The sequence below is a fragment of the Entamoeba nuttalli genome (assembly GCF_000257125.1).
Source record: "Entamoeba nuttalli P19 unplaced genomic scaffold asmbl_2420, whole genome shotgun sequence".
In the NCBI taxonomy this organism is placed as follows: Eukaryota; Evosea; order Mastigamoebida; family Endamoebidae; genus Entamoeba; species Entamoeba nuttalli.
Window position 1 is genome coordinate 1 of NW_008575309.1, and position 19,040 is coordinate 19,040.

Sequence of the window (19,040 nt, forward strand, 5' to 3'; positions counted from 1 at the left end):
GTTATTTTCTATAATTAGTTTATTTTTAGTGTTTTTTCATTTTTGCTAAAAAATAACAAAAAAGTTGAAGAATAGAAGATTCAATTCTGTTTTATTTTTATTATTTCATCTTTTATGATTTGGATTTTCATGTTTTATTTTTGTTTTATCTTTATGTTTGTTAAGAAATGACTCTAGCACCATACTAAAAGAACAATGTTCTAAAATGATTGTGTTATAAATGAACTCTTTGATACAAATAGGTTATAATGAAGAAATTGAAATATTCACCTCTCAAAGTTCATAAAATTGAATAGTGGATAATATCAAATAATTGATTTTTTTTCATTAAAAACAGTTTTTTAAAAAATCAAGAAAAAAAAATGAAAAGAAGTTTCCACCATATAAAAGTGAAGTATTAAATAAATTAAATTTGAAGTAAATTTACTATTATTATATTATTTTGATATATTAAGCATTAATTTAAACAGTAAGAAATGATCTACATATAAATCAATATGGATAATCAACAACTTACACAAGAAATCCTAGAAATGAAATCTGAGATTGAAGTTCTAAAGAACGAAATAAAAAGACTAAAAGAAGAAAAAGAGTTGGAGAAAACCAATAACCAAATCAAAGAAGTTTTTGAACTTTCTGCATTTGATGAAATAGAATGGAATAACAAAGTAAAACAAGAAATTTCAAATCAGGAGACAATAGAGTCTGAGTTAAAAAGATATGTTACATTTAATAATACAACAAATGTTAACCAATTTTCTAAACAAAAATCTGTTATAAATTCAATTGGATCAAAACCTTATATTGAACTATCAACTCCTTTTGAAAAAAATAAGAAAATTATCCCAATTTGTATTGACAAAAGAAAGTACCAAATAATGAGTACTCTTATTGAATATATTGAAGTTAAAGTTAAAGGAAAAAAACCAGTTATATCAATTGGTGTTGTAGAAAATGAAAATATTGATAGAAATGCTCATGTTGGATGGAATAATGGAACAGTAGGATTTCATTCTGACGATGGAAAGTTATTTAATGAAAATGGGAATGGAGTAATATTTAATGAACCTTATAAAGCAAGTGATGTCATTGGATGTGGATATATTCATGAAATTAATTGTCTTTTTTACACAAGAAATGGGATGTTAATAAAAATTATTCCATTGAGTTGTGAAATGAATTATTTTGGTATTGGATTGAGAGAGTATGAAACTGTAACTATTAACTCTGGTAAAACACCTTTTGTGTTTGACTTATTTAAATTTAATGAAGAATTAACAAACAAAACATCAAAATATTTTAAAAGTATTACACTTAATAGTATGTTATTCAGTTTTGTTGTTACAGCAAATATTTATTTTAGTATTGAAGACATTAAACAATTGATTTCTAAAATAATTCAAGCAAAAGTTAACCAACAGGATATTAAACAAGAAGTTCCAACTGATTTTTTTACTTACGAAGAAAAGTTTTGGAATGAACTTTCTGATACAACAGATTTACAGTACCCAGAACTTTCAAAAAGAATATCATTTGACTCAGTAAAGTCTTGCTCACTACTAAAAGACATTGACTCCCACAATCAAACAATTGTTGTAAGAATAAGTTCATACTCACAATATTTAGTAAAAAGAAGGTCTGAAATGGAAACAAGGATATATGTAAAAAAACCAGTAATTTTACTGTACGATGATACAACTAAAGAGAAAGAAGAGTTTTGTTGTCATTTAGAATTGAATGATGCAATAGATATTGGTACTACTTACCCAAGTCCAAAAGTCATCAAGGAAGATAGTGACAAGAAAGAGTATGAATGGAAAGGAACTTATTGTAGTGATGGAGTATCAAACTGTGTAATTGAAATAAATAATAAACATTTTGATTATTTATTCTGGGAAGGTATTTGTCTGAAGAAAGAACAATTCAAAGGAAAAGAAGTTGGAATAACAAAAGAAAATATGACTAATGAATTAGAAGTATTGTTAAAGAAATTAGGAATGAATGAGAGAGAAATCAATGACTTTATTGTTTATTGGATTGTAAAATTAAATAAGAAGTATTACAAAGTTACAATTTGTGATTCAACATATGACAATGAAATTGCACGATTGAAAATAACTGGATTTAATCAAATTCATAGAATAGCATTAAAATTTGAAGAAGTTGAAAGTATTAATACTCTCCCAACAATTGATAGTGTTGAAGAAAGACAAAGACCAACAGGAAAGTATGTCATTGAATGGGGAGCAATTATTGCTTAGTCTATTGGTAACTTCAATTATTTGAATTGAAATTGATAGACAAACTTCTAATTAAAAAATTAAAATCACGTTTATCTTTTTTATTTAGATAATATTTGAGTTATAAAGTATTGATTTTCTTTATAGTCAATTCCAAAAAGCATTTGAAAAATACGAGAATATCGCTCTTCAAAATTAGTTTTATTAAGTTTTGTTTTCAAAGATAATGGAATTACAATACTATTAAATACATCTGAATTCATTAAACTTAATTGTTTGATTAATATTACTATCATATCAACATCATTTTTTTGTTGTAATTTTGGTAATAAGAAGAATCGTTTACAACTTATCATTCGAATAATACAAAGAATAAAGTCAAATGTATTTTCATAATTAATAAAACAATAATTAAAAACATGACCTAACATTTCAAATAATTTTTGTTTCATTTCAAAAAATTTATTATATGGTGTACTTTCAATATAAAGAATTCTTTCAAGAAGTTTATAACCAAAACTTCTTAAAAGATGTTCAACAAATAAATTAAGTTCTTTTTTACGGGTTATAATAGAAATATTAATAAGTTCAATAATATTAATAATTAATATTTCATTTAAATTTTCATTTTCTAATTCTGTTTCAATTGTGAATTTTAGAATATTCATAACTTTAATAATTTCTTCTTTTTTAATTAATTTAATATTCATTTTTAAAATACAAATTGCTTCATTTTTAATATTAGAATTATAATGAGTTAGTCCAATTAAACAATTTTGAAGAATAATATTCATTTTAGTATTTCTTTCTTTATTTTTTTTTCTTTCTTCTTTATTTGACTTTATTGGAATTTGGTTATTATTTATTCCAATTATGTTAAGCATTGAGTTAATATTCATTGAAATATTTTCATTAATAATTGGTCCTTCATTTAATTTATAAATACTTTCTATAAGAAGAGAAGGATATTTTTTTAAGATATTTTTAATTAAAATAAATAAATAATATATCCATTCATCATTATCTATCATTATTGGTAAATTCTGATTTACTTTCTCCATTAATTCATTACATAATTCTTCACTTAATTCATTTGTTTCATTAATGAATATATTAATAATTTGTAATTCTTTAATATCACTCCAATTATAATTACTTAAAACTTTAATAACTTCTTGAATTTTTATTTTCTTTTTATTTTCTTGAATAATTTCTTTCATTTCTTGTATATTTTGATAATCAAGAAGAATTGAAATGATTTGTTCGGAACTAATTATTTTCTTTGAACAAAGTAATTCTTTTGCATTTCTTTTAAATTTACTTTTTATTATTTCTTCTATAATTTGATCTTTTATTTCTTCATTATTTTCTTTTCCTTTAGAAATGAGAATTTCAATAACTTTCTGTTCAATTTCTCTATTCAATTTACTATCTTCTTTGATTATTACATTACTTCCTTTTCTTCTATTTAACACACTAATTAATTTATCACTTCTTTGATTAAATTCAATAATCTCGTCAATAATTCTTCTTTCAACATCTTCCTGAAACAATAAGAGAGATTCATTTCTTTCAAAAATAATAACTTCTATAGCACCAATTATTTGACTTGAAATAATTACTTGACTTTTAATTATTTCATCTTTCCAAGAAATAGCAACTAATTGGTTTAATAATTCTCTTCCTTTATACCTAATATCAGAATCTTGTTTTTGTTCCTCAATTTTATCTTCTACTTTTTCATTAATCCAATTAATAATTGAATTACTAATAGCTATCATATCATTTAATATACATTCTACTATTTCATTTTTATCGTTTACATCTAATTGTATTATCATTTCTGGATTAGCTTTAACTCCAACTTCTTTCAATTGTTTAATTGTTTGTTTCATTGAATGTCCTAAAGACTTTATTAGTTCAAAACAAAATTCTCCAACCTTATTTGGTTGTAACTTCCATTTTTGAATAAACCATTTATTAATAATAATTTCTAATCTATGATAATTAGTTGATGAAATATAATTAAAACTTTTTATAATGATAGTTTTAATAATTTTCATACATTCTATGACTTGTTCACTTCTTCCATTATTTCTAATAACCTCAAATTGAGAAACAATTCCTGGTATTATTTCTCCACTTTTTTCATTACTTAATGAATCAATTAATCGTTGAATAACTTTTGTAATTCTAAAAAATATTGAAAGTGAAAGTTTTTCAAATGACTGAAGAATTTCAAGTAATTTAGATAATATTAAAATTACAACATTTTCTTTTTCTTTAAATAATTCAATTGGAAGTTCTTCTAAAATTTCAATTGGTAATTCAATTTGAGTTTCAATAGAAATTCCTTGTTTAAGAGTAATTCCTTTTAAAACATTGGCAACTTGTTCAATAATTTCATTCATCCTTTTGATATTTTACAGTTCTGTTGTTCTTTTTTAAAAAAAAGAAAACTAATAAAAATTAATAATCAATCCTCCTGCATTAATTTATGTTCTTTTATTTCTTCTTTCATTTCTTTTTCTTCTTGTAGACCTTGTGGCTCTGAACTTGAAATTTCTCCTACTTTAATTCCATATAATAAATACCCTCCATTAGAATCCATTAAAACATTTGGATGAGTTCTATTTGGTAATACCTGTATTGTTCGTGTAAATGGTTCAATAACATCTGCATAAACAATACATTTCTTTTTCCATAAATAATCAAACAATCGAGCTAATTTATCAAGGTATTGGCAATAAACAACAAGAGACCCTGATTTCTTCAATGAAGGGAATAATGTTTTAACAGTTTCAAATGGTTCAACATCAGTTACAATAATTAATGAATTTACTTGTGGAAGAACATCAACGTTATATTTAAATGAAGTATAATGTAATAATTTTTCTTGTACTGAATATTTCTGACAGTCATCTGTTGGACTCTCAGAAAAATGAGGTGCTAATACTGTAGCAAGACTGTATTGTTCTCCACTATATTTTACAGTATAAACTTTGACATTTGGTGTTACAGCTCTCAATACACTTCCAAGAATTAGTCCATTACAATTTTCCATAATTCCAACACTTTCACGTAAGTCAGAATGAAACATGATATATGATAACATATCTTCTCTTACTCGTCCAGCCTTAAAATTTCCTTTTAAATTATAATAGTCACAAACATTAATTGGAGATGCTTCTAATATTTGAAATGTAGCAACATGTTTTCCAATTTTCTTTTTAATATATTTTTCTTGACTAAATGCAGTTTTTCCTTCATAAGTGTCTGAATGAGATAATAATTCTTTAATAATTTCTTCACCACTTAACCCATTTTGTTTCATTTCAACAATTTGTTGATCAGTTAATTGTTGATTTGAATTTGAGTCTTGTAAATTACGATTATCTTTTGTAATTGTTCCATCATTAATACAAAATTCAGCAACTAATTCATCAGGTGATTTACCATCAACAAAAATATTATCTTTAACTTCAACCCATTGCCCAAATGATTTTCCAATTAATGAGTCAACTTGAACTTCTTTTTTAGCAAAACGTTTTTTAACTCCTTCTTTCACTTCAACAATTGTCATAATTTCATCCCTTTTTAATATGCAATAATCACCAAGTTGAATAGTGGACCTTAATGAAGTAGTGGTACTCATCAATTTACCTTATTACAATAATTTTTTATTTTTCATTTATTTTTTAAAAAACCCTTTTTTTTTTCTTTAAAGTAGCTTTTTCACTTTATTAATCTCCTTTTCATTTTTATTGTTTCTCTTTCATAAGTTATATCATAATCAAATCATAATCATGTCATTATTACCTTTTCAACCAAACTCAATTGTCTTAGATTCAATACTCTATGAGTTTTCTTTCAGATATTCAAAATAATGATCAAATAATAAGAAAAAAATGGACATCTGAACCAATATTATCCAAAAGATCAGACATCAACAAACGACTATTGCCTCAAAAAAAGTTTAAACGTTTTGATTCTGCAGAATATTTAATGGAAAAGTATGAACAAAAAAAACAAAAAAGACAAGAATAATAACAAATATTAAAGAAATTAATTTAAGATTTGTTAATGTTCAAAAACATTTGTTTTATTTACAAGATAAACAAAAAAGAAAATAAAGATAGATTATCAATTAAAAACGTCTACAAGGAAGAAAGAAATACAAAATATGATAAAATAAGAAAAATATATTTTTAGTTAAAAACTAAATTTTGTTATTTATTTTTTTATAAAGAATGATATATTTTTAACAAATAGAATAAAAGGTATGAAAAAGAAGAAACAAGTAGTAAATAACTGACATTAGATTATATAAAATAATTACCATAAAGAGAAAGAGTATTATATTCATAATTAAGATAAACAAATAATAATGTTTAAGTTTTGTTATTTAATAAAAATAAAATCAAATAAATACAATTTGATTACAAACGATTTTTATTTTACATTTTATTAAAACCACCGAAAAGGAAAATATTTTAGAAAGTGCCACAAATCAATACTAAAATCAGGATATTTCTAATTAAAAAGTGACAGTTCCATAATTATAGTAACTAAATGATAATGAAATGGTAATGAATCTATTGAACTTCATAATAAATAAATTTTAAGTTCACTTCCATCTAAATATAAATTGGGTTGAAGATCTTATTATTATTCATTAAATGTCAATTTCTATCTCATTACCTATTCTAGATAAACTCCTTAATGACCAATTTGGTACATTACAACAAGTCAGTACATTGACACCTCAAGAAATGGCTGTTCATAAAGCACTTATCTCAGGAGGTGATCAATGTTATAAGATTATTCAATATTATTCATTAAAATGTGTTCTTATTGATAAATCAGAAGCTATTCCTAAAGTAAGTATCGTTAATGAACCAGAATTTAAAATTACTGAAGGATCTATTTTAACTATCCATCAAAATCATCTGAATGCTTTGATTACAGGAAATGGTAGAAATGATTTAATGTTTTATAAAATTGCTCTTGATCAATTAAGTCTTATTCTTTTCCCTGGAAGTTCTAAACAATTTAATGAAGCAGAAACATCATTTACTCAAACTCTTAAAAGTATTAATACTAAACTTCAACAAGTTGATGAAATTGCTAAAGAAATGGTAGAATTTAAGAAACAATTTGTAGAACTTGTTAATAAAGATTTTCCAGAAACTTTATTCCAAAAGATTGTTGTTTTTATTAAGAAATTAATGTCAAATGAGTTCTTCCTTGATAGTCATTTCCATCAAATAGAAGAATTATTTGTTAGCTTATTAGGATATCCAATTGACCAAATTAGATCAACATGTTTAATATTATTAAATTGTTTGTATGATGGTCATCTTCATCAATTTACTAAACCATTCTTTATTGAGAAAATTTTACAAGTTGGTGATACATTAACATTAACAAATACATTTAAACATCCATTATTTGAACACACTCTTAAAAATAATAAAGGACTTATTGCAGAAGTTACTGTTCCACAACTCCCTTCACTTAACGTTGATTCTCCAGTTAAAAGAACAACATTTTATATGCCATTAAATATGAATATTGGAAATACAATTCAACCAGGAGAATATGATATTGTTATTGGTACTTTAGTTAATGGTCAATTTGTTGAATGTCAATGTTCAGGAGGAGTTATTCAAAGTAGAACAATTGTTTTACCAAATAAAGCAAAAAGCCTTTCAATTTATGGAGTTTCAGAAATGGGATATAAACCAGAATTATTAACATCTGAATTAATGGAACAAATTGGTGCTAATACTGTTCATTTAATTAATATTAATGCATCTAAATCAAGAATATTAGAAGATGATGCATTTGCTCAACAATTAATTGAACGAGTTCATGAATTTGATGTACCAGATATAAATATTATGGTTGATTTCCCAATGGAAATTTCAAGTTCAGTTTCAGAGTCATCTCCATATAGAGCTTTTATGTGTAAAACAGATAATAATGAATTTGCAGGAAATGGAGATTCAGTTTTTATGAACTATAGATCTATTGCATGTTGGGAAAAAGCTGTTGAAGAAATTAAAACACTTGAAACAAAATATAGAATTGATGCAGTTAGAATTACTTCAATTTGTGATTCATTACTTCCAATTGCTGCAATGAATACAGAAACAGCAAAAGGAATAACTGGGTGTGAAGTTGATTCACAAACAATTTATGGAAATGATGCTATTACTGTTGGATATCCAAATCCATTTTTAAGAAAATTAACACGTGATATTTGGTCAAATAATCCAGACTTCTTCTTATTTGTCGAGGCACCAGCTGAAGAATTAGTATCTTCTATTCAATCTACAGTCATTCCATTTATTGATGATCTTAATCCATTGTGGTCACCTAATTTCAAGACAATGTTCCAATTAATTTGTAGTAATGATGAAATAAAAGAATTAGAAAATTCAAAAGCACCTTATTATCCAGATAAATATCCACAAGGAACTACTTTTGCTTATCAATTCCAAGCAATGCAACCATCTCTTATTCATTTTGTTTCATCACTTCCACTTATTCCATGTTTAACTCCATTAAATTCATATGATAAAAATCATATTGAATTAAATAAAAAACGTGCGTTAATTAGAGAACGAGTTGAACATTTAATGATTTTTGGTAAAATTAAAGTTATTTCAATGTTTAACATAGATGGAACAAAATCTGATAGAACTATTGGAATTATGAGAGAACATTCTCATTCAGCAACTGCTGCTCTTGTAGCAATTAATACCATAAATAATTCTACTACTGTTCATTTTGATCTCCATGAATTAAAATTAAAACATGAACAACCAGATGATGCAGTATTTGAAGTTATTGATGTTGTTACTCATAAAAGAGAGTTAATGAGCTATTTTGAACTTAAAAATGAACATATTCCAATTAAACTTGGTCCATTTGATATTGCATGTTTCCAATTCTCATTATATAAACCACATGCAAATGTTAGAGTTGCACTTGAACATCAAGAATGTTCTATTAGAAGATGTATGCAATTACTTCAATCTGGAGAATCTGCTGTTGGAAATAGTATTTTTGAAGAAATATTTACTGATTTAAAAGAAAATAAAGCTAAAGACCTTTCTAAATATCTTCAAACATTACAAAAATCTTTAAAAGATGGAGCTACTAAAAATGAACAAAACAAACTTGCAGACTTAGTTCAAGAATTATTTTATCAAATTAATATTATTGATGGGTTAAGAAATCGTAAAATTCCAATTATTGGAATAAATACTTTACAAACTATTTCTAGAGAATCTTCTGTTGCTGGAGAAATTTGTAGAATTGCATTAGAAAAGAATAAATTAGGAACAATTGTTTTTGTTACACCAGAATTAGGAAGGTTTTCTACTATTGGAGGAATTGGTGTTCTTATTAATGAATTAACAAAAACAATGGCAGAATTAGGTTGTGAGATTGTTGTTATTTCACCATATTATAATATGAATAAAAAAGGTCAACAAGGTTATTTAAAGAATGAAGGAATTCAACAAATTGGAAGTGTTACTGTTGAAGTTGCACATGAACCTGTTAGTTGTGGTGTTCATTATGGAAGAGAAAATAATGTTGATTTATATTTCCTTCATAATTATGATAATTTCCCAATGGCTTATCCACCATTTAATGCAGAAAGACATTTAAGGTCTGCAGTATTATTAGGTAAATCATCATTACAATTATTATGTGATAAAGGAATTCATCCATCATTAATTATTACTAATGATTGGTTTACAGGAATGGTTCCTGCTTATGCCAAATATGGATTTGGAGATTATTTCAAACAATGTACTTTCTTCCATATAGTTCATAATTTAGAAAAAGGATATATTGGAGATTTATATCCAGATACAGACTTATCTTATATTCATGAGCTTCCTGGAGAATTAGTTAATAACCCAGGACCAACTGCTTTAAATATGTCAATGTGTGCATTAAAATGTAGTGATAATTGGGGAACAGTTAGTAAAAGTTATATGCAAGATGCTCTTAAAGGATCACCACTATCATATCATTTAAGACAATTCCCACATCCATTTGCTTGTAGTAATGGTATTTCAGTTGTTCATAGAACAGAGGCATTAAAGAAAATATCACCAACATTAGATCATTGGGAGTGTAAAAGAAGATTACAACAAAAGTATTTTAATAATGTTGATGATAGTATTCCATTATTTGGATTTGTTGGAAGAATTTGTGAACAAAAAGGTGTTTTCTTATTATTAGATGCAATTTGGTCATTAGTTAAAGAGACAAATGGAAAGTGTCAGTTTATTATTGGAGGTATGGCTCCAATGGATGATCCATATGCAGTTGCTTGTTCAATGAAAATGAAAGAAATGAGACAAACATTCCCACAATGTTTTTGGTGTGATCCAACTGCATTCTTTACTGATGGACCATTAATGAATATGGGATGTGATTTTACATGTATGCCAAGTATGTTTGAACCAAGTGGATTAGTACAACAAGAATCATTCTTAGGTGGAACACCAGTTATTGCATTCCAAACAGGAGGATTAAAAGACACTGTTTTTGAATATAATCCAATAGATAAAACAGGAAATGGGTTTGTGTTCCAAGGATTTGCACATGGAGATCTTGTTTTTGCAATTCAACGAGCAATTAAAATTTTCCAAAATCCTGAAGAATATAAAGTATTAAGAAGCAATGCAGCTAAGTCAGTTTTAGATTTAACAGATGTTGCAATTGCATGGGGAACTGAATTTGGTAGATTAAAGAAAAAAGTCTTTGTTTTTGAACTTTAAAAACAAAAGAAAGGAGGAATTAAAAAGAATTTAAATTTAATTTTAGCAAATGAAGAATTTAATGAATAATTACATTTTATTTTACTATTTTTCTACGTCTTTTAATCTATATAACATTTTTATCAGTCATCACAAAGGATAATAAGCTTCAATGCTAAATCAAATATTGTTGCAGAATAACAAATTTTACCTACTGAATGTTTATATGGTGAACAATTTGATAAAATATCTGATACTTCTCTTTGACAATGTAAATCAGAATTACCTATAATCCATGCAACATGTTGAAGTAATTCATCACCATCAGGAATAGAAGATAATAATTTAGGAATACTCGAAACAATTTCATCTACTTTTTTAAAAATGTCCGTTGGAATGAATAATAAATTCAATTCATTACACAAGGAAATTAATTGATTAAAATTACCATCCCATTGAGAATTTCCTTTATATTTTTCTTTAATAATTTTACAATGTGAAAAATATGTTGGATAATCAAATGGTAAAGGAATTGTTTTATAATATAATCGTGGAAATGCTACTATTTCAATTAATCTATCTAAAATATCACTACCACCAATAAATCCTATTTTATTATCTTTAATAATTCTTTTACGAATATTTCTTAATTCATTCATAATAGCTTTACTTTGAATTGGTTTTAATACTAACCGTTTGATATCTTCCCAATAAGGAGATCTATAATCCCAAAACCAATAATTAAAATGTTCGATTAAATCAGGAGAAAATATAAATTTTCTTTCACTTGTTTTATCAATTTTAATTATAACATCAACCAATATTGTTTTTAATACCTTTGTACGAGGATTTGTTAATGTTAAATATTTTGTGAATACCTCATCATAATGTTGTTTTGCAGAATATAAATTCTTATTTAGTTTCTATGATATAATTATATATTTTATTGTTTTTATTAATTGAATTAAATAAAGATACAAACATTCATAAATTCTTTGCGTGGAATTTCTATTTCATCTTTTTTTAATAAACTAATTGGGGATATAAAGAACTTTTTTATCTCAATAACAAAATATGATTTTTCTAACATAGAAATAACAACAGATAAGATTTCAGAATGTTGTTTAATAATATTAAAATCATATGCTAATACATTTTTTTGAAACTTAAATCGTTTTAATTGTGTTATATAATAATTGTCACTAGCTTGTTTCATTTCCCTTTGTTGAGCTATAAAATATGTTAAACTTTCTTTTTTCATTTGTTGATTAGCATCAAACATTTGTTCTTTAACTTTTTGATCAGCTTTAATGATTTGATCCATTAGCCTAACACAAATAACTTTTAATTTAACTAATTTTGTTAAATATTTTTGTTTTGTATTTTCATCAAGTTTTATCTTTTTTGAAGTAATTGGAAGAAGTGGAGTAACTTTAGGAAACAAATAGTCATTAGGGAATGTCTCCATTGTTTCTTCACCAATTTTTTCTTAGTTCCTTATTTTCAGCTTAATCTCATGTTATTCTTTTTATTCATTTCAAATTCACTGTAAAATAAATTCTTTTTAATGTTATATTTAACAAAAAAATTATGATTTATTCTGTTATTAATAACGAAAAATAGAATTACAAATAAAAAAGAAGTTGTTATAAATTAAAAATAGATAAAAAACTCGATAAAGTATTTTTAATATTATAAATCAATAAAAATTCCAAAATTTTTGACAATCGTCTTATTAATTTGGGTGTATTTTCAATTGATTCAAAGAAATATTCTAACAAATAAAAATATTTTTCTTATTCTTGAACGAAAAAATATCAAAAAAAAATAATTTTAAATACTCATCAATCAATCAAGAGTAATGAATATGGTTAACAACAATAAAAGAAGAAGATATCGGTTAACAAATAACTTATGTGATGCTTATGCATTTTTATTAGCACTTTTATCAAAAAGTTGTTCAATTAAAGTGAGTAAACCAAGACATAAAACAATGATAACACATGAATTTATAAAAATATCAGAAATAGTATTTGGTAATGGTGATGGAATTGATGTAAGTGCTTTTGTTAAATTAAGAGAAGAGGAATTAGTAAATGATTTTGTAAAAAAAGGGTTACAAGAACAACGAGCTAAAAGAAGAATGCAAGACCAAAGAAGACTTGAATGTTTTCATTTAGTTATTGATATTCTTTCAGAAAAAAATATCTTTGTTTCTTGTGAAATTGAAGAAAATGCAGGTATTGATGGAAAAATAAATATTTTTCAAGATCAACAATTAGTTTATTCAAATGAATCAATCAAAAAATATGGTCCATTTGTAACTGATTATATCCAAAATAAACTTGGAACTATGAAAACTGTATTATTCAATGTTGGTGAATTATATAGATTACTCAATTAATTTATTTATTTGTACCAAAACTTAATAAAAATAAAAAAAAAACATTATCATTTAAAACCAATAACAATTTGATATTTTTTAAAAAAAAAGTATATTTTACACCATTTGTGAATGTAGAAAATTTTGAATAATATTTAATGGTGGAATAATATATGGAATATGTTGTGAAATAGCCATTGCTTCAATAGTCTCTGTTAATGCTCTAAATTTTATATAATTTATATTACCATTTAAAAATGATTCCATTTCTTTAAATGAAATAACGTCTTTTAAAAAAATAGAAATAATAGGAACTCTAGGAGATTCAAAAGGAATTTTTTTCATTGCATTTCTGTACCTACAAAGATTTCTTTGTATTGAAAATAAATCATAAATTTTACTGTACATTAATTTTTTCCCTTTTTTTAATCCATCAAATTGTTCTTTACATGAAATTGACTGTTTTACAATAACTGAAAAAATAAGATGTCCCATATTTAAATCATATAAATCAATACAACATTGTGCAACTTTAATAAAATATTTAAAAGCTTCTGTAGTAGTCATAATTTTAATAAAGAAATCTTCTAATTTATTAAGTACTTTAATATAACTTTGAAAATATTCAGAACCATCACTATTTATTAAATCATTTAATGGTATTTTTTTAAATTCATTAACATCATAAACAACAAGTTGTTCAGCAATAATTTTATAATCAATGTTCATAAAACTCTCAACATTAATAAAATCAACTTTAGCATTTTCACTTTCAAAAATACTTAGTGGATCACCTGATTTAGTTCTAGTTAATTTAGGACGACTCTCTTCTTTAGGTGTTTCTGAAGAAGGATGAGAAGAAATAGAAAGTGCTTTCTTTCTTCTTGTTTGTTTTTTTTCAATTTTCATAAATAAAGATTTTGTAGAAATTGGATTTTTAAATCCAGAAGTTTTATTTGATAATATTTCTTTTATATTTGTAATAAATTGTGAAGAATAAATAGGTGAAGTAAACATTTGATTTATTTCTATTTTTTCTTCATTAGATAAAATAAATATTTGATATTTTAAAAATATTTCTATCACACTTTCAATTCTATTTTGAACATTTTCTAAATATTTTTTAGGATATTTTTCTTCATTTTTTAATTGATTTGAATATTCATTATGAATGTATTTAAATTGATTAACAATATATGTTGGTTGACAGAGAATATTTCCAGTAAATGCAAATATATGAATAAATTCTGTTGATGCATATGGATCAAATAATTGTTGAAAGAATTTTTCAGTAGTAATTTGAATAATATATCCATCATCATCAAAAATTGGATCTCCTTCAACTGAAAAAATTTCTTCAATATTTGAAACAACATGAGAAACAAATACTTCACATTCAGTAGGTAATGTTTTAGTTCGTTCAAATGTAAGAAATTGAAGTTTTTTAGGTTGTTCATTAGTTTCTTTAATTTTTCTTGCAAGACTTTCAAAAACAATTTTTCTATTTTTTTCCATTCTCCAAACTGTCATTCTAATATCAGGTGAAAATACTTCATTCTCATTTCTTATTAATACAAAATCATTTTCACTAAATAATTGTAATAATTTGGCATATTCAAATGAATCAGCTGTTAAATCAACTACTTTAAATACTATTTGATTTGACGTTAACCCTTCTGAATTTCTATCTAGCAAACTATTTGCTGATTTTTCAAATACATCTAAAACTTTACTTAATGATTTTGTAATAGTTACTCTTCTACTTCTTTTTTTTAATGCTGGTTGAGTATCAATTGTTGTAGATGGTTTCATTTAAATAAATAAAGATGTTGTTTTTTTTATTTACAAAAAGGTGGGTTAAAAATTTTGAAAACGTCTAGTCATTTTAAATTTTCTTTTTCTTTCTATTTTTATTCTATTCTTGTTTTTTTTAGAAGTTTCTTTTTATTGACTCTCCAATGAAAAAAGTGTTTTTTTTTTTCAATGATGAATTAAAAAATGATAAAAAAATTTGGTTTTAATGACATGAATTATAAATTATTACTATTCTTAAATGTTTTAAACTTTTTCATAGAATTTGACATTATAAATTTGAATTAACTCTTATACCTTTTATTATACACCATTTAGCACAATCTCTATTATTAAATAATGATAATTTCAACAACAATAAAGAATTATATGTTATTGGTTAAGAGTAAATTATTAATTTCTTAAAGAAGTTATTATCCAAAAACAAAATAAGTGTTTGTGGCTAAAAAAAATAACATTCAATAACATACTATTTTTATAGATGAACATTATTCATGAAAAATCGAGACAAAAAAATAGAACTAACGAACATTTTTAATAATTTTTTTTTGAGAATCAGACAAAAATAAATAATTTCAAAGTTATTTATTCAATTAGTAAAAATAACTCCCTTCATCCTCTCTTTTTTTGATGACACATAACTATTTGGCGCCAAATCAGATTATGTAGGAAGAATATTCCATGCAGTAAAGTAAATAAAACGACTGTTAAATACAACATGATTGTAGTTTTTTTTGAAGAATATTTATAAGATTCAGCGGTTGAACTAATAAAAAAGCTTGATGTCTTCAGAACCACTTCACAAAGTCTCTGATTCACAACGTTTGGCTGAACGATATCAAACAATAAGAGATTATTTAGCATATCAACAAGCTGTACTAATAGCACTATTAAATAAAAAATATGATATTGTTGTAGAAAGAGCAACAAAAAAATCAATAATAACAAGACAAGTTGTAAAAGTAATACAAGTATCAATAGGAAAAGCTCAAATTGATGTATTAGAGATTATAAATAAGAGATGTAAAGCACTTATGGAAATAGATATTTATAACGGTGTAGTACATGAAACTGCATATCGTAGATTTATTACAAACAAATCAATTGAAAATCACCATTTTTTAATTGACCTTTTAGAGAATGAAGGTTATTTCTTTAATTCATCTTACTCATCAGGAAAAAACAATTCCAAAAAAATGCAAACTGTTCTACAAATTTTTAAAGATGGTATGTGTCTTCTTAATAAAGAAGATATTACTAAAAAAGGAATAAGTCTTAGTAATTATTTATCTCAAAAAACTTTAAAAGAAAAATCATTTTTAATTTCTAAAAATGATCCTATTTTATCATCTATGTTATAATTCATTTGTTTATTTTGTAATTTATTTAAATTCAAACTATCAATTAATCAAATTAATATTTTTAACATATTTGTTTTTTAATATGAATATTTTTTTATTCGTCTTTCTTTTAATAAAAAATTTAATTTGAATATTAAGAAGAGTGGAAATAAACAGAGAATTATTATTTAAAATATATGTTAATAAAAATAATATTATTCGAAATAAGAATAAATCAAATTTAAACAAAAAAATTTATAAAAATCAACATTAAAAAATAAAAAATAAAAGAAAAAAATAAAAAAGAACTGAAAAAAGGTTATAATATCAATGAAGATACTGTTAATAGTATTATTTTTAAGTTTTGTATTTGCAAGTATTCCAATGAACGCAACGAATACCATTCAAAATGAACTTGATGAAATGAGTTCTTTATATAGAAAAAAAGTACAAAATGTCCAAGAAGGAATTGAAAAACAAGAAAAAAAGTTAACAAAAATCAAAAAACAATTAAAGAAAGTATTAGAAAAATTAGATATTAGTGAAGCAAAAAGAAAATCAAATGAAAAAACATTTTCACAATTAGTTTTTAGAAAAAACAAATCAGGGAATAATAAAGAAACAATAAAATATTTAAATGTTCGTTTAAAACAAACAAGAAAAACAATTGCTTTAAGTAAACTTCAAGAAAAGAAATTAAAAATAAAAGAAAGATTATTAAAATTAAAAAAAAGAAATACAATAGAATATATTGATTATCTTCAAAAAAGAATTACTGCAGTTAGTAAAAAATATAGTACTCTTGTAGATAATTTAAATACTAAAAAAAATAATTATATAACTCTTTGGGATAAATATCAAAAACAAATTAATGATCAAAAAGAAATGAATGATACTATCAATCAATTAACTCAAAATATTCTTAATAATACTAATTCAAATGAAGTTAATGAAAAAGTTAAATTAATTCAAGAAGTTAAAAATGCTTATAAACAATGTGAAAATAAAAAATTGTTTTTAATTGAAAAACTTCATGACTTTATTCCTGTTGAAAATAAAGAAATAGAAACTACTAGAATTACTATTCATTCATTACTTAAAAAATATAAAAGTAAACTTTTAAAAAAACAAAGTGAATTTAAAAAAGAAAAGAAAGTATTAAAACAATTAAAAAATGAATTAAAAAATGAAAAAAAGGAAACAGTTATTGATGAAGAAAGAATTAATGATTTAGTTAAAGAAATTGATAAAAGACAAAGAAGAGTATTAAAAATTCATAAAAAAATTATGAATATAAAAAAAATTATAAGTGAAAAACAAACAGAATTAAAAGATAAAATGATTTCTTTTCAAAAAGAAAATGAAATTAAATTTAATGAACAACTTAGAAAAAGAATTATATTTTCACAAGAAAAATGTCAAAATATTGCAAGAGAAATAAGAGGTCTTAGATCTTCAATTAAAAAAACTATTGATGATATTCAAAAAGAAACATTAAATAAAACAATTTCATTAAAATTAAATGAATATCATGAATGTACTGATGAAGTTATTAAATTTGAAAAAAGATTAGATAGGTTTATTCGTCAAAAACAAAATAGAATAAGAAATGAAAAAGAAAATTTGTTTAGAGAAAAATCTTATTTAAGAAGAAAATTAATTGAACTTGAAGGATTGGCTGAAAAAAGAAAAATTTCTGGAAGAGGTGTTGTTAGTAAACAAGAAAAAAAATATATCATTAAAGCTTATGCTCAAATTCATTCAAAAATTGATGTTGTTAAACGTGAATTAGATTCTGTAATATTTGAAATTAGACAACTTCAACAAGAACAAGTTAATAAAATTAGTTCTATTGTTAATGATATTACTCAAAAAGACCAAAAAATGGATTTTGAAAATAAACAAATGAGAAAAAAAATTTTAGATTTTGGTGAAATGATTAAAGAAAAAACTATCGAATTAAAAACTTTACAAAAAAGTGCTAAAAAAGTTGCTGCTAAATTAAAATTAAAGAAAGAACAAATTGAACAAGCAGAAAAAGAAAGACAATCTAAATTAATTGCTGTTGATAAAGAAATTAAAGACGTTGAACTTCAATTAAATTCATTCCCTAAAGTTGAAAGTCAATTGGATAAATTAAAATATCAATCACTAGAAGCTCGTTTAACTACTTTAAGAAATGAAAAAAAGGGATTACTTGATGCTGCACCAAAGAAATAACTAAAAATTCAAGTTTTTTTTTATGTTTAACTAACATATTTTATTATTCTTTTCTCTAATATTAATACCCTTTTTAATTTTTAAATTATAAAATTTTTAAAAACATTTGAAAAGAATTTTAATGAAATTACATTCTGCAACTTTCAATATAAATAGTTCATATTCTTCAAAGGAAAAATAAAACAAACTGTAAATTCGAACTTTAAATATTTTACAATTAATAATTAGTAATGGACAAAGGTAAATTAGCAAAAATGGA

General features: G+C 23.8%; 9 protein-coding genes across 9 annotated transcripts; 5 read left to right on the forward strand and 4 right to left on the reverse strand.

The window, feature by feature from the left end:
• Positions 1-497: 497 nt before the first annotated feature.
• On the forward strand, positions 498-2,261 carry ENU1_023720 (SPRY domain containing protein; the record flags this gene model as incomplete). Its single annotated transcript, XM_008857081.1, has 1 exon — positions 498-2,261. One exon carries the CDS (start codon positions 498-500, stop codon positions 2,259-2,261), a length of 1,764 nt encoding a protein of 587 aa, XP_008855303.1.
• An 80-nt stretch (positions 2,262-2,341) lies between these two features.
• Positions 2,342-4,651, reverse strand: ENU1_023730 (hypothetical protein; the record flags this gene model as incomplete). The annotated part of the gene is made up of 1 exon (XM_008857082.1): positions 2,342-4,651. The coding sequence occupies one exon, from the start codon at positions 4,649-4,651 to the stop codon at positions 2,342-2,344; it is 2,310 nt and encodes a 769-aa protein (XP_008855304.1).
• Positions 4,652-4,716: 65 nt separating this feature from the next.
• On the reverse strand, positions 4,717-5,895 carry ENU1_023740 (eukaryotic initiation factor 3, gamma subunit protein; the record flags this gene model as incomplete). The annotated part of the gene is made up of 1 exon (XM_008857083.1): positions 4,717-5,895. The coding sequence occupies one exon, from the start codon at positions 5,893-5,895 to the stop codon at positions 4,717-4,719; it is 1,179 nt and encodes a 392-aa protein (XP_008855305.1).
• A 1,024-nt stretch (positions 5,896-6,919) lies between these two features.
• On the forward strand, positions 6,920-11,047 carry ENU1_023750 (glycogen synthase, putative; the record flags this gene model as incomplete). Its single annotated transcript, XM_008857084.1, has 1 exon — positions 6,920-11,047. The coding sequence occupies one exon, from the start codon at positions 6,920-6,922 to the stop codon at positions 11,045-11,047; it is 4,128 nt and encodes a 1,375-aa protein (XP_008855306.1).
• Positions 11,048-11,169: 122 nt separating this feature from the next.
• Positions 11,170-12,494, reverse strand: ENU1_023760 (hypothetical protein; the record flags this gene model as incomplete). The annotated part of the gene is made up of 2 exons (XM_008857085.1): positions 11,170-11,949; positions 12,009-12,494. 2 exons carry the CDS (start codon positions 12,492-12,494, stop codon positions 11,170-11,172), a joined length of 1,266 nt encoding a protein of 421 aa, XP_008855307.1.
• Positions 12,495-12,887: 393 nt separating this feature from the next.
• Positions 12,888-13,430, forward strand: ENU1_023770 (hypothetical protein; the record flags this gene model as incomplete). Its single annotated transcript, XM_008857086.1, has 1 exon — positions 12,888-13,430. The coding sequence occupies one exon, from the start codon at positions 12,888-12,890 to the stop codon at positions 13,428-13,430; it is 543 nt and encodes a 180-aa protein (XP_008855308.1).
• A 96-nt stretch (positions 13,431-13,526) lies between these two features.
• Positions 13,527-15,221, reverse strand: ENU1_023780 (RasGEF domain containing protein; the record flags this gene model as incomplete). The annotated part of the gene is made up of 1 exon (XM_008857087.1): positions 13,527-15,221. One exon carries the CDS (start codon positions 15,219-15,221, stop codon positions 13,527-13,529), a length of 1,695 nt encoding a protein of 564 aa, XP_008855309.1.
• A 782-nt stretch (positions 15,222-16,003) lies between these two features.
• ENU1_023790 (hypothetical protein) lies at positions 16,004-16,582 on the forward strand (the record flags this gene model as incomplete). Its single annotated transcript, XM_008857088.1, has 1 exon — positions 16,004-16,582. One exon carries the CDS (start codon positions 16,004-16,006, stop codon positions 16,580-16,582), a length of 579 nt encoding a protein of 192 aa, XP_008855310.1.
• A 309-nt stretch (positions 16,583-16,891) lies between these two features.
• Positions 16,892-18,781, forward strand: ENU1_023800 (hypothetical protein; the record flags this gene model as incomplete). The annotated part of the gene is made up of 1 exon (XM_008857089.1): positions 16,892-18,781. The coding sequence occupies one exon, from the start codon at positions 16,892-16,894 to the stop codon at positions 18,779-18,781; it is 1,890 nt and encodes a 629-aa protein (XP_008855311.1).
• Between the last annotated feature and the right edge of the window lie 259 nt (positions 18,782-19,040).